The 16,125-nt window shown below is 43.1% G+C and overlaps 1 protein-coding gene across 2 annotated transcripts in view; it reads left to right on the top strand.

Annotated features, from left to right (window-relative positions):
• The window catches only part of glb1 (galactosidase, beta 1), a 90,958-nt gene that overhangs the window by 53,462 nt on the left and 21,371 nt on the right, over window positions 1–16,125 (top strand). For both annotated transcript variants that reach the window (XM_072283371.1, XM_072283370.1), the window contains exon 14: window positions 1,837–1,968. In XM_072283371.1, the coding sequence (XP_072139472.1) occupies window positions 1,837–1,968 (132 nt within the window). The remainder of the gene's footprint in view (window positions 1–1,836; window positions 1,969–16,125) is intronic.

Here is a 16,125-nt window from a genome sequence, read left to right as displayed (position 1 = left end):
TCAGGTTTCTGTTCACAGGTACAGTCTTCTTTTCCATATATCTGCCCCAATTTATTATTATGTTCACTTTCAATTGTTTTAATCCAGCTAGAATTAGTTCAGAAAACAGTTGACAAGATGGTGTTTGAAGATTACAGAGTTCTAATATGGGATGAGACCTAGTGAAATATAAACACAATGGTATTTTTAAACTCGCTCAAGTAATATGTATTTAAAAATAGAATATAAAGATCACAACAATATATGTACAAAGCAAAACACAGCTAATCCAAAACCACAAGAGATCCTGCAAATGCTGGCAATCTTGAGCAAAACACACAAAATACTTGAGGAACTCAGCAAGTCAGGCAGCATCAATGGAGGGGGATAATTTCAGGCTGAGACCCTTCATCAGGACTGGAAAGGAAGGGGTCAGAAGCCAGAGTAAGAAGTAAGGAGTGAGGAAGGAGTACAAGCTGACAGGTGATAGGTGAGCCTACGTGATGGGAAAGGTGGGTGGGTGGGTGAGGGGAGATGAATTAAGAAGCTGGGAAGTGATAGGCGGATGAGGTAAAGAGTTGAAGAAGAAGGAATCTAATAGGAAAAGAATACAGCTGTTCCAATTAACTCCCCTTAGTTTTGAATGAATGATTTTCACTGATAACAAATCTTAACAGGTGTCAGGGTAACTTGGGCAGATGTGATTGGAGATGTTAGATAATTGGATTGAGTGTTGCTCAAAATAAAAGTCGGAAAGACTTCTTGTTTAGGACAAGGAATTCCTCTTATTAGAAATGTGTCTAATGCTGTGTAAAAGCTGAAACACGGAAAGAATGATGTTAGAGTGGAATTTTTTGGGTAGATGATTTGTTTACACTTAAATGACTTTGGCCACCAGACTTCTATTTTAACTGTTTGACAAAGGACTGTGGATTGAGTCCACCACAATGGGCTTCCTAAAAGGTGTAAATACCAGATGCTTCTGGTGCCTGATGCCGTAGTTTCGAAGACAGTATTACCTATACATTATAAACATTAATTGTCTTCTATGTTAGCACGTAAAATGCCAAATAAATGTATTGTGGATTGAACTAAAGACTGTAGATACCAACCCAGACATGTTGGCGTCGGAAGAAAAGGATAGTGTGATATTTTGTATGTAACTTTTTAAGTAGCAATTGCCTTTGTGTTTAGCATATAAATATAGAGCCCACTTTTAGCTAACAGACCTTTCTGCGGAAAGAGTCTCGGTATGTAGATGCCTGCTGTAGCTTGTTGTGTCGAATAAAGAAGCTGCTTTGTATCTACTAGTGACTCTGTCTCTGCGGTAATTTCATCCACGCTACATCAAATGATACAAACGTAGACAGCTGTGGTCAATTTGATAGGATTAAAGTGACTATATAAATCACAAACTTACAATTGCATGGAAATTTACCGTGAATTTTTTGCCTTTTGCCTTACAAGGCGCGAAACGAAAGACTGTGGTGCAGCACTCCTCACACAGACAGTAGGTGGCCGTTGACTCACAAAGAATTCATCCGCCCTTTGACAGGTTTTGTTTTTAGTCCTGCTGGGTGCCCTAGGCCTGAGTCAACGACGTAGTTACTGTGAATAGTTGATGTTCGCAATTGCTTTAATACAAACAGCTATTTTAGAGTGTCTGAAGTTGCTACCATAATAGAAATGTTTTTACAAAACCTGCAATTTGAAAACTAAACTTGATTCTGGTTTCTTGCAAATTACTTAAACTTGATGTTCCAAATGTCACAAGTTTTTCACTTCTTCATTTTGCCTTCTGAGTTTTGTTCTTACGATGTAACTATGTTTTTGTTTTATTCCATGTTTGTTCGTTAGGTATTTCAAGGTATTCTGGAAAGAAATAAAGTCAACCTGATAAACATCACTGGTCAATCTGGATCACAGCTTGACATGTTAGTTGAAAACATGGGTAGAATAAATTTTGGAAAATACATCAATGATTTTAAGGTAAGTGAAATGTAATTTTCAGTATACCTGTGGTATGCCTGCTCTGGAACTCAGTGCATTGGTTATTCCCTAGCAGTGTATGGAGATATAGTTAGTCAAACCACACAGGTGTTTAAAAACTTTAAAAAGAGAATTGCAGTCTTCAGTTTATTCAATTCTTCCTCTTGTTCTGGAGATCAAAAAACATTTTATTCTTCTTGGTATGCAGCAGCGATGGAACTGCTTCAAAAAAAAAATCTTGTCTACTTCCTTTAAAATTCCTGTTTATTCCATGAAATCAGAAGTTCTGTGAAGCTCGCAATTTTTAATGACACATCTCTAGCTAGAATGACATGTTCTGAAATTCATCCATGCTTTTTGCTAGTCATATTTGTTAAAGCAGAACTGACAGAAGAGATCTGTACATGGTCTTGGGAATATATTAGTGAGCTACACTAAAAATTCATTTAAGGTGATTATTAATGATTGATGTAGCTCTGCCTGAGACCATGAAGATGACAGTTTATTTGCTGGGCCCTTAATCCCTACAGATACCAGGAGAAGAACACTGATTTCTCTGGCCTGTTGTCAGGGTTTCAGTGAAAATTGGGATGGAGGAGTGGTGGTGGTAGCTCATCTTTGTAATTGGAAGAATCTATGGTTCTCCTTGGCATTAGGACAGGCCACCTTTCAGAAGCAATATACGACTAGGGTTGGTATGATTTGGAGTTCAACCAAATGGGAAAGTTAGGATATTCTGATGAAGGAACATTGATGGCAGCGAATGCTATGTAAATATTGCTCGCACAATTATTGGTTGCCAAGAAATGACTTTGTACATCAGCATAAAATTACAAAGAAAGTATATTTACTAATTTCTCAAATTTATCAGTTAACTGGAAAAGAAAAAGAAGATAAAGGAGCCCATTACAGCTAAACCAGTCCAATGTGCACATAAACATTGGAACTTATTTCTAGAGTTGTTGGGTGTATCACTTTATTCACGCGCTGAACCCATGTACTATGTAAAAGACACCGGTCACTGTTCAAACTTCCCTTGAAGACCATCTTGAGCAACCAGGCTAACTCAGGAGTATTGGCACTTCCTCCTTAGAACCATCTGTCTGCGCAAAGCACCTCTTACAACAGGATGTCTCCTTTGAGCGGTATTCTGTATCTTGCCTCTTGCCCTGCTCTGCAGCTCCTGCCATAAGACTCCACCCCAAACTACTGTCCTCTAGAAATCTGATCCCTGGCAGCCCTCTTGAATGTTCCATGATATCCCACTGGGCAGAAAGTTACAACATGTATCAAGGCAATCCAGATTGGCTGACACCATATTGCTAAATTGGACAACTCAGCCCCTTATCTTTAGCCGAAGCCAAAACACTCTTATTAGCAGGACACTGCTTTTGCAGAAAATTGCTAAAATAAAAATGGTTGTTGGTTGGCATCCATCTGTCACGAAGGACAGTGGGTGTTGATGATCAGTATACCAATCCTGGGCAGAAGATATGGAGATCCAGAGATGCCCAGTTGTCAAGATTCCCCTCCCGGCCTCACCAGTGCAGTCCAAAGGAAAGCTTATGAAGCAATATGTTCGGCACCAACTTGGCTGCAGGAGCTGCCCAAAGGATGTTCAGTGACATCCAGCTGTATTAGGGGCTCTGTTCTGGATATGTTATCTGGGTTTATTCCCGTAGCTTTCGTCTTTTCCAAGGCTGCCCACAAGGTAGTGGGGCTACTTACCCATAGCTGGGGATCTGGTTCACGTAACCAGGGTGTGTCCACATACCGGTGACCCTGCCTGCCACATGTACAGAGGCCAGACCTCCCCATTCTCTGTAGTTCAGCCTGAGTCCAAAAAGAGTTCAGTTTCTGTGTGTTGCCAGCAAGGAGGAACTGCATGAGACTTGTTGTTGGAGAGGCTATGGACTGGCAGGGAGAGACTTGCACACTCAGCTCTCCTTTTCACAATACTGCTAACCAGCAGTGGAAGCTGAAAATGAGAGCGACAAGCACTACCCACTACACTACCACACTAGACACATCACAGCAACCATTTTGACACCTCACAGCATAGCAGTAGAAATCTTAACCAGGGTGTTACAGTAAATTGCTGAGCCTGTACTCAATTAATGGAAGAAACCAGAGATGAAGTAAACTGAATTTAAGACAACCTTAGACATAGAAGGTAGTTTATTTTTAGGAACATCTCACCAGAAAGTTTTAATGTCTGGTACTTTGGAGAACTTGGGGTTTTTTTTTGGGCCTCTTGTAATGCTCCATTTATGTCAAATTCTGTAAGGTTCTGGATGCTTTAAGGTGAATGTAGAAATAGTCATAAGACTTTAATCCCACTCAGCTCGATTAAAAACATGTTAAATTGGCTAATAAAGGAATGCCTTGTGAATATGTTAAATATTTGCTTGTTTGTATCATGTCAAGTCATTTTCAACTATTATTGCTCTTAAATTTGGTAAGATTAAGCAAGCGTATTGCAATAATTGTGGGGAGAAGAAAGCATGAAAACTGAGTTGCATCAAAAATCACAAGTGTTGTGCGGTGAACATGAGTAACTAGTTTTAGTCATTGTCATAGTCATACTTTATTGATCCCGGGGGAAATTGGTTTTCATTACTGTTGCACCATAAAAAATTAAATAGTAATAAAACCATAAATAGTTAAATAGTAATATGTAAATTATGGCAAGAAATAAGTCCAGGACCAGCCTATTGGCTCAGGGTGTCTGACCCTCCAAGGGAAGAGTTGTAAAGTTTGATGGCCACAGGCAGGAATGACCTCCTATGACGCTCTGTGTTGCATCTTGGTGGAATGAGTCTCTGGCTGAATGTACTCCTGTGCCCAACCAGTACATTATGTAGTGGACAGGAGACATTGTCCAAGTTGGCATGCAACTTGGACAGCATCCTCTTTTCAGACACCACCGTCAGAGAGTCCAGTTCCATCCCTACAACATCATGTGGCCTTATGAATGAGTTTGTTGATGCTGTTGGTGTCTGCTACCCTCAGCCTGCTGCTCCAGCACACAACAGACTGGGGTTTGATTTATCAGTCCTTCCTATATTCACCCGTATGCAGTGAGGACTCGCTCTCTTCACTGCAAGCAGAAGGCCCTTTCGCACAAGTTGAAAACTCCAACTTGTAAAATTGCATCTCATCCTCACTGGCATAGATAAAGAGATTAGAAGAAGATAAGGTGGTGTGAAAAGCAAAAAAAATGCTAATGGTGAAAATTTGATGTGAAAACAGAAAATGCTGAATATATTAGATGATAAGGAGTGTCTGTACAGAACAACAGGAGATAACATTTCATCAAGACCTTTCATCAGAATTGAAAATGTGAGAAAACAAGTCAGTTTTAAATTGGTGAAAGATGGTGAAGGATTAATAAAACAAAGGATTGATTTTATTTTTATTCGTATTGCATATCATTCAGAGGTGATTATGTGCAGCCAATCAATAGGTGCATTACAATCCCTTTGTTTGCATTTGGGGGCTCTCGCCTCCGGAATATGCACTAAAATAGCACTGGTTAGTATTTAAAAATGTGAACATGAGGAAATCTGCAGATGCTGGAATTTCAAGCAACACACACAAAAATTGCTGGTGAACGTAGCAGGCTAGGCAGCATCTATAGGAAGAGAATTTTTATGTGTGTTACTGGTTAGCATTGTTTTACATTGATACCAACAGAATCAACAAACTCATTCGTAAGACAGTGATGTTGTGGGGATGGAACTGGACTCTCTCACAGTGGTGTCTGAAAAGAAGATGCTGTCTAAGTTGCATGCCATCTTGGTCAATGTCTCCCATCCACTACATAATGTACTGGGTGGGCACAGGAGTACATTCAGCCAGAGACTCATTCCTCCGAGATGCAGCACAGAGCGTCATAGGAAGTCATTCCTGCCTGTGGCCATCAAACTTTACAACTCCTCCCTTGGAGGATCAGACACCCTGAGCTGATAGGCTGGTCCTGGACTTATTTAATAATTTACTGGCATAATTTACATATTACTATTTAACTGTTTATTACTATTTTCTATTACCATTCTATTACTATTTATTATTTCTATGACTATTGCTATTTACTAATAGTACTATTACTATTTATTATTTATGGTGTAATGGTAACGAAAACCAATTTCCCCTGGGATCAATAAAGTATGACTATGTGACTATTGCCACATAGACCAAGATAGAATGAAAAAAGTTTTGCTTGCATGCCATTCCAACATATCGTCCCATAGACAGATGCTAAAGGAAAGATGGTTATGAATAGTGAGGTCTTGGAGCATATGAAGAAGGAGGTATTTGCAACCTTGAAGTACTTTTAGGTATATAAATTCCCAGGGTTGATGTTGTAAGTTTGAAATGAAAACAGAAAAAGCTGAATATATCAGCAGATCAAACTGTCTGTTGAGTCTGGCAGTTCGATAAGTCTGACTTCAGACCTAGGGAAGTACTGGATGGAACTCTGTTGGCAAGATCTACCATCATTTGGATAGTCAAGGCCTGATCAGGAATGTTGGCATGTTTTTTTATTTTTGCCTGGGATGTCATGTCAGATGAATCTTTTGGAGTTTTCAAAGAGGTAACGAAGGTGATGGTGAATTCTGTGTGGACTTTGACAAAGTCCCACATGGCGTACTGACTTGGAAGATTAGGCTGCGTGGGATTCAGGGGAGCTACTGAGGTGTATTCAGAATTGACTTGAAGTAGGAAGCAGTTGGTGTTGGTTAAAGCCTGATTTATACTTCTACGTTAACTGGACGCTGTAACCTCCGCAAGTGGCCTACATGCGTTGTGAGCATTTATACTTGTGCGTTGGTGTGTCTGCGTCGCTTTGCGATGCGCGCACGTCATGCATGCGCACTCACCTGCCCGCGCAAGACTTCATGGTCATGGTAGTCTTTCTTGGGGTAAACAAGAAGTGAGCGTCTTTTTTCATAAAAGTGAAATGTGTCCTCCATAATTTTGGAGGTCTGTAAAGCTTTATGGAAAGCATTGCAGCCAGAGTTCCTTCCTTGCCCTTCAGTCGCCCAATGGGAAGCTATTGCAGCGTAGGATGAAATGCGATGCTACCAAACGGACCAATCACTGTTCTTACGGTCGGCGTTGCTGCGACACATGGTTACATTTTGGGAGAGGTGCGCGTCCCAGCAACGCAGGCTCTCGCGTGGGGTTCTGCGTCGGCTTTGCGTAGGGTATGTGGCGACGCGTTGACGCAGAAGTATAAATCAGGCTTAAAGATCGATTCTTTGACTTGGAAGCCGTGCCATGTCCCATTGATCAGTGTTGGGACCTCAATTATTCATTATTTACGTAAATGATTTGGATGTAAATGTAAATGGCTGATTAGCAAGTTTGTTGATAATTCTAAATTAGGAGAGCTATTGATAGTGAAGCAGGTTGCAATGAATTGAAAAGAGATCTTGATTAGTTAGGGAGATGGGCTGTGGAAAGACACTTAGATGAATGTGTAGTGATGCATTTTGGACATTCAAACCAGGGTGGGGCCTAGGCAGTGATTGGCATAGCAATGATGAGTGTGGTGGAGCAGAGGGATCTGGGAGTGGAGATTTGCTGGAAGTAGCTACACAGGTAGACAGGATGGTGAAGAAAGTGTTTAGCATTCTGGCCTTCAGTAATAAGGCATCAAATTTAGGAATAGGGGCTTTGTGGTGCATTTATCTAGTCATTGGTGAGATAGCATTCGGAATATTTTTGTGTTTTGGTCGCTCTTTTATAGGGTAGACACTGTCAAGCTGGAGAAGATGCAGAAGAAATTTACAAGGATGCTGTCTGGACTAGAAGGCCAGAGTTATAGGGAGAGGATGCAGGGAGGATGCTGTGGTTGGCAAGGACTAGTTGGGCTGAAGGGCCTGTTTCCATACTAGATCATTCAATAACACAACGGAAGTACATCGAGGGAGGAAAATGAAAACAGGATGTAGAATGCAGAATATAGTGTAGCAGCTACAGAAAAAAAGCAATGCTGTTAAACAAATTACATGCAAAGGCCACTTTGAGGTAGATTAGGAGACCAAGAGTTTATCTTTAGTGTATGAGAGGTCAACCAATATGTTGAAAAACAGTATCACGTAAAGAAGGGTATGCGTGCAATTGGGATAACCTCAGATTATTGAGAAACATGTTATTGCCAATTGCAGATAGTCATTTATGAGAAGCAAATTACCTTTGCTCTATGCTATCTTGAACCTCAGTGTACAGGAAACAACAGGAACAAGTTTATGTCCCACCACTGGGAGTTTGAAATGAAACCTGTTAGGTCAGACAGCATCTGTGAAAAGAGGAGAAGAATTAATGTTTCCATTTGGAGTGATACATTTCACAGAGGAAGATGGTTGGAAACGTTGTAAGTGAATGACCAAGCATCCTCACCTGATTCATCAGTGCTTTATCTCCAGGATCTCTTAGTTATGATGGAGGCCATTGACCTGAAATGTTAACTTTTTCTCGTCACTGAAGTAGATGTACTTGGCATGCCGACTTTTTCCAACATTTTAGTTCTTATTTGAAAAAATAAAATATTATGTTAAATCTGAGAAATTTAGTATAACTTGTCTAAATTAAGTCAGTCCAACCCTTATCTGCATCTCTGATCCATTTTTTTCACCAAAACTTGAACATTTTGAATATATTGTGAAAACAATGCTCGTAAAATTCAGTCAGTTAATTCAAATTGGGAAACAATTACGATGTTACAGCATAGTCACTCTCAGTTTTCAACGATTCAAATTTGCACACCTTGCTAGAATTGTGGCAGAGGATCAGGAGAAAATGTAGAAATTCAAGATCTCAATACAAATCTGATGTCCCAAAGCCAGCATCCCATTTCTCCCAGAGATGCTGTATGAGCCACTCAATTGCTCCAGTAGATTGTTTGTTGCTCCATGTTCCAGCATCTGCAGTCTCTTGTGACCCCATTTCTGAACTCTTCTCTGAAATCAGTGTGCAAGAATATAACATCCAGTTGATAAGGCCAGTCATGACACTAGTTGGTTGGATTAGTTCCAAAAGAATAAAATTATTATTCACCCTGTCTAATGCTGGTTATTCTGTCAGAGAAATCAGATTTAAGTTAATCCTCATTTTCAACCAGATCAGGAGAATGACTGAGGAGGAGGACTAGAGGATATAAATTCCACAGAACAATCCACAGTGTGTTGGAAATCACGCAATTGAACTGTGATTTAGTTTCTGGTACTACCATCAGACGCCTCACCAGATATATAGAAAAAGTCTGCCAACACGTCATGACGAATGGAAGTTGGTGGAATTCAAAATCTAATGTAGAGAGAGAATTTGCAAACTGTTTTGATGATGACCTGTTGTAAACACTGAATCTTCTCTAAATCACCTCTTGTTATTTAGGCAGTATGTCTATGTAAACCAAGAATAAACAATATTTCCCTCAATGTGTTTTCCGTAGTGCTCAAGCCGTTTTGTTGAAATCCACTTCATTAGTATAGATATTTATTTTGTATAGAGATATGTATGGGGTAATAGATAGGGGAGTACAAATGTGAGTGGCATATTTTTAGGCTGAGAGGGGAAAGGTTTAAATGGGACCGTTGTATATGCAGAGGTGTGTGTGTGTGTGTGTGTGTGTCTGTGTGTGTGTGTGTGTATGAGAGAGTGCGTGTGTGGGTGTGTGTGTGTATGAGAGTGTGAGTGTGGTGTGTGTGGGTGTGTGTGTGTATGAGAGTGTGAGTGTGGTGTGTGTGGGTGTGTGTGTGTGTGGTGTGTGAGTGTGTGTGTGTATATGTGTGGTGTGTGTGCATGTGTGTGGTGTGTGTATATGTGTGGTGTGGGTGTGTGTGGGATGAACTGCCTGAGGAATCACAGCCTGGTTTATTATCACTGACGTACTGTATGTCATGAAATTTGTTGTTTTGTGGCAGTAGTACAGTGCAAGATGTAAACAATTGCTATAATTTATGGTAAGAAATAAAATAAATAGAGTAAAGAGAGTGAGGGAGTGTTCATGCATTCATGGACTGTTCAGAAATCTAATGGCAGAGGGAAAAGAGCTGTTCTTAAAGCATTGAGTGTGCATCCTCTAGCTCGTGTACCCTCCTTCCATGATGGTAATAATGAGAAAAGAACACGTCCCAGATGGTGAGGTTCCTTAATGGTGGATGCTGCTTTCTTGAGGCACAGCCTTCTAAGGATGTCCTTGATAGTGAGGTGGAAGTAGTTGAGAGAGGCATGTTAGTATCATTAAGGACTGCCTTCACCCAGGACATGCCCCCTTCTCATTGCTACCATCAGGTAGGAGGTATAGGCACCTGAAAACACACACTCAGTATTTTAGGAACAGTTTCTTCCCCTCTGCCACCAGATTTCTGATTTGACAATGAATCCATGTACACTATCTCACTTTCCCCCCTCTCCTTTGCACTACTTCCCCGCGATCGATCCCCGCAGGACGTGTCCACCAACCTCAAGGAGCTGAAAACAACACTCTGCATCAATGGAAACCTGGAAAGATGCACTATTTACCGAGGAAGCGTGGGAAAAGAGCTGGGCTGCTGGTCAGATTGAAGCTGAGGGGCTTCAGGGTCCCTATGCCCACCATCCTACTAGCTAATGTGCAAGCTATCGAGAACAAGGTGGTGATCTTAAAAGGGAGATGCAGAACTGCTGTGCATTCTGTTTCACCAAAACCTGGCTCTCCCCTGCCACCCCCGAATGTGCCATCCGACTGGAGGGATTTTCGATCCATCGGATGGACTGCACGGTGTCTTTGGGCAAGATGAAGGGAGGTGGTGTCTGCCTACTGATCAACACTGGGTGGTGCTCGGACACAGTGGCACTGACAAGCTCCTGCAGCCCGGACCTGGAACACCTGTCGGTGAAGTGTCGTCCCTACTATCTGCCACGGGAATTCACCTCGGTCATACTGACAGCGGTCTACATTCCCCCTCAGGCAGACGTGGAGTGTGCTCTGAACATACTATATGCCAACATTAGTGAACTTGAGACCAGGTATCCGGAGGCTTTGCTCGTTACAGCCGGGGACTTTAACCAGGCCAACCTCAGGAAGGCACTGCCAAAGTTATACCAACATGTCTCCTGCCCCACTAGAGGCCCGAATATACTTGACCACTGCTACACAGTAGTCAAGGATGCCTACCGTTCCGTCCCACGACCTCACTTCGGAAAATCGGACCATCAGGCCGTACTCCTCCTCCCGGCTTACAAACAGAAACTGAAGCGGGAGGTCACGGTGTCAAAAGTAGTGTCGCGTTGAACGGAGGAAACAGATGAGGTCCTCCGTGACTGCTTTGAATCGGTGGACTGGTTAGTATTCAAGGACTCGGCAGCTAACCTCCATGAGTATGCCTCAGCTGTCACGGACTTTATTTGGAAATGCATGGAGGACTGTGTGTCTCGCAAGACGATCTGGGTATTCCCTAACCAGAAACCTTGGATGAATTATACAGTCAAGTCCCTTTTAAAGGGTAGAGCTGCGGCTTTTAGGTTCGGGGATACCAGTCGCTACATGGAATCCAGGCGTGAACTCCAGAAAGCCAATAAGGGCGCCAAGAGGCAATATTGAGCCAAGTTGGAAGCCCAGGCTAACCAGAGGGATGCCAGTAGACTATGGCAGGGTCTAAATGAGATCACTGGGCGCAAAGAAAAGGCTGGGAATATCAATAACTGTGGCGCTTCTCTTCCTGACGAACTTAACGTATTCTATGCAAGATTCGAACAGAAGAGGAGCGTCCCGCTCCCTCCGGATGAACAGGACCTGGTGGCATCGAGATTCATCATCACCGAGGAGGATGTTAGAAGGACCTTCCTGAAGATAAATCCAAGGAAGGCGACGGGCCTAGATGGCGTCCTGGGACAGGATCTCCAGGCCTGTGCAAGTGAGCTAGCTGGAGTGTTTGCTGACATCTTCAACTGTTCCTTGCTTCAGTCTAAGATCCCCTCGTGTTTTAAGAAGGCAATGATAATCTCAGTGCCGAAGAAGAGCAAGGTGGCATGCCTGAATGACTATCGACCTGTGGCTCTGACGTCAATTGCTATGAAGTGCTTCGAGAGGTTGGTTATGGCACACATCAACCACAGCCTACAGGTCAACCTCGACGCTTTGCAATTCGCCTACTGGAGCAACAGGTCAACAGCAGATGCCATCTCTCTGGCCCTACATTCCTCCTTAGAACACCTGGAGAATAAAGACGCATATGTAAGGCTCCTTTTCATTGACGACAGCTCTGCCTTTAATACCATCATTCCAAATAAGCTTCGGATCCTGGGCCTTAGCACTCAGATCTGCAGCTGGATCTTCGACTTCCTCACAGACAGGACCCAGGCTGTAAAAATAGGGAACAATCACTCTGAGCACCGGTGCCCCACAAGGCTGTGTACTCAGCCCCCTGCTGTACTCGCTGTACACCCATGATTGTGTAGCCAAGTTTCCATCAAACTCAATATATAAGTTTGCTGATGACACAGCAATTGTAGGCCGTATCTCGGGTAATGATGAGTTTGAGTACAGGGAGGAAATTAAGAACCTGCTGGCATGGTGCGAAGACAATAACCTATCCCCCAACGTTAGCAAGACGAAGGAATTGGTTGTTGATTTCAGATGGCATAGCAGACCGCACGACCCAATTTACATCGGTGGTGCGCAAGTGGAACAGGTCAAAAGCTTTTTCCTTGGGGTCAATATCACAAATGACCTGACTTGGTCTAACCAAGCAGAGTTCACTGCGAAGAAGGCCCACCAGCACCTTTACTTCCTGAGAAAACTAAAGTTTTCTAAACTTCAGTTTCTGTTTGTAAGCCGGGAGGAGTACGGCCTGATGGTCCAATTTTCCAAAGTGAGGTCGTGGGACAGAACGGTAGGCATCCTTGACTACTGTGTAGCAGTGGTCAAGTATATTCGGGCCTCTAGTGAGGCAGGAGACATGTTATTATAACTTTGGCAGCGTCTTTCTGAGGTTGGCCAGGTTAAAGTCCCCGGCTGTAATGAGCAAAGCCTCCGGATACCTGGTCTCAAGTTCACTGATATTGGCATGCAGTATGTTCAGCGCACACTCCACATCCGCCTGGGGGGAATGTTGACCACTGTCAGTATGACTGAGGTGAATTCCCGTGGCAGGTAGTAGGGAGGACACTTCACTGACAGGTGTTCCAGGTCCGGGCTGCAGGAGCTTGTCAGTGCCACTGTGTCCGAGCACCACCCAGTGTTGATCAGTAGGCAGACACCACCTCCCCTCGTCTTGCCCAAAGACGCTATGCGGTCCATCCGATGGATCGAAAATCCCTTCCGTCAGATGGCACAGTTGCGGGTGGTGGGGAGAGCCAGGTCTCGGTGAAACAGAATACACAGCAGTTCTGCATCTCCCTGCAGTAGGTGAGTCTCCCTTTAAGATCATCCACCTTGTTCTCTATGGCTTGCACATTAGCCAGTAGGATGGTGGGCATAGGGACCCTGAAGCCCCTCAGCTTCAATCTGACCAGCAGCCCAGCTCTCTTCCCACGCTTCCTTGGTAAGTAGTGCATCTTTCCAGGTCTCCATCGATGCAGTGTGTTGTTGTCAGCTCTTTGATGTTGGTGGATGCATCCCGTGGGAATCGATCGGCGGATCGCGTCATCCTGTGCTCCGGGTCGGGCCGAGTAACGGGGGAGGCTCTGCTGCCACTTCCAGCTGCCGGGGGCCCGGGCTGTCGATTGGGTCGGGCCCCGAAGCTGACACTTAATCCGGATGGCCGGGCTCCTTGCTGAAACAAGCCCTTAAGCCGAGTCACAGTTGCGGAGGCCTCCGCTCCAGTCAAGCCTCGGGCTCGATTTTCGAGGTCAGTGGCGGAGGCCTCACTTCCGGCAACTGTGGATGGCCACCAACGGGACTTTATGGTGGTTGCTCCAGGGAAGCGTCTGGGGCACTTTGAGGTGGGCCGTACTCTCCAAATATCTGGACCTGCCCCTCGGTTTTTTTGCACTACCTTACTTCCCATTTTTCTATTTTCTATTTATGATATATCATTTTTTTAAATATTTACTAATTTTTACTATTTTTACTATTTTTAATATTTAATATTTGTAATCCAGGGAGCGGGAAGCGCAGAATAAAATTTCGCTGTAATGATTGCATGTTCTAGTATCAATTGTTTGGTGACAATAAAGTATAAAGTACTTATTTATTTTATGTATGTATATATACATATACAGCAGTTATAATGGGTGATTTCAATCTACATGTAGATTGGGTGAACCAAGTTGGTAAAGGTGCTGAGGAAGAGGATTTCTTGGAATGTATGCGGGATGGTTTTTTGAACCAACATGTCGAGCAACCAACCAGAGAGCAGGCTATTCTGGACTGGGTTTTGAGCAATGAGGAAGGGTTAATTAGCAATCTTGTCGTGAGAGGCCCCTTGGGTAAGAGTGACCATAATATGGTGGAATTCTTCATTAAGATGGAGAGTGACATAGTTAATTCAGAAACAAAGGTTCTGAACTTAAAGAGGGGTAACTTTGAAGGTATGAGACGTGAATTAGCTAAGATAGACTGGCAAATGACACTTAAAGGATTGACGGTGGATATGCAATGGCAAGCATTTAAAGGTTGCATGGATGAACTACAACAATTGTTCATCCCAGTTTGGCAAAAGAAGAAATCAAGGAAGGTAGTGCACCCGTGGCTGACAAGAGAAATTAGGGATAGTATCAATTCCAAAGAAGAAGCATACAAATTAGCCAGAGAAAGTGGCTCACCTGAAGACTGGGAGAAATTCAGAGTTCAGCGGAGGAGGACAAAGGGCTTAATTAGGAAGGGGAAAAAAGATTATGAGAGAAAACTGGCAGGGAACATAAAAATTGACTGTAAAAGCTTTTATAGGTATGTAAAAAGGAAAAGACTGGTAAAGACAAATGTAGGTCCCCTACGGACAGAAACAGGTGAATTGATTATGGGGAGCAAGGACATGGCAGACCAATTGAATAATTACTTTGGTTCTGTCTTCACTAAGGAGGACATAAATAATCTTCCAGAAATAGTAGGGGACAGAGGGTCCAGTGAGATGGAGGAACTGAGCGAAATACATGTTAGTAGGGAAGTGGTGTTAGGTAAATTGAAGGGATTGAAGGCAGATAAATCCCCAGGGCCAGATGGTCTGCATCCTAGAGTGCTTAAGGAAGTAGCCCAAGAAATAGTGGATGCATTAGTGATAATTTTTCAAAACTCGTTAGATTCTGGACTAGTTCCTGAGGATTGGAGGGTGACTAATGTAACCCCACTTTTTAAAAAAAGGAGGGAGAGAGAAACCGGGGAATTATAGACCGGTTAGCCTAACGTCGGTGGTGGGGAAACTGCTGGAGTCAGTTATCAAAGATGTGATAACAGCACATTTGGAAAGCGGTGAAATCATCGGACAAAGTCAACATGGATTTGTGAAAGGAAAATCATGTCTGACGAATCTCATTGAATTTTTTGAGGATGTAACTAGTAGAGTGGATAGGAGAGAACCAGTGGATGTGGTATATTTGGATTTTCAAAAGGCTTTTGACAAGGTCCCACACAGGAGATTAGTGTGCAAACTTCAAGCACATGGTATTGGGGGTAAGGTATTGATGTGGATGGAGAATTAGTTAGCAGACAGGAAGCAAAGAGTGGGAATAAACGGGACCTTTTCAGAATGGCAGGCGGTGACTAGTGGGGTACCGCAAGGCTCAGTGCTGGGACCCCAGTTGTTTACAATATATATTAATGACTTGGATGAGGGAATTAAATGCAGCATCTCCAAATTTGCGGATGACACGAAGCTGGGTGGCAGTGTTAGCTGTGAGGAGGATGCTAAGAGGATGCAGAGTGACTTGGATAGGTTGGGTGAGTGGGCAAATTCATGGCAGATGCAATTTAATGTGGATAAATGTGAAGTTATCCACTTTGGTGGCAAAAATAGGAAAACAGATTATTATCTGAATGGTGGCCGATTAGGAAAAGGGGAGGTGCAACGAGACCTGGGTGTCATTATACACCATTCATTGAAAGTGGGCATGCAGGGACAGCAGGCGGTGAAAAAGGCGAATGGTATGCTGGCATTTATAGCGAGAGGATTCGAGTACAGGAGCAGGGAGGTACTACTGCAGTTGTACAAGGCCTTGGTGAGACCACAC

This window comes from Mobula birostris, chromosome 19 (assembly GCF_030028105.1).
Source record: "Mobula birostris isolate sMobBir1 chromosome 19, sMobBir1.hap1, whole genome shotgun sequence".
NCBI lineage: Eukaryota > Metazoa > Chordata > Chondrichthyes > Myliobatiformes > Myliobatidae > Mobula > Mobula birostris.
Note: the sequence above shows the minus strand (reverse complement) of the source record. Positions and strands in the feature narration are given on the sequence as shown.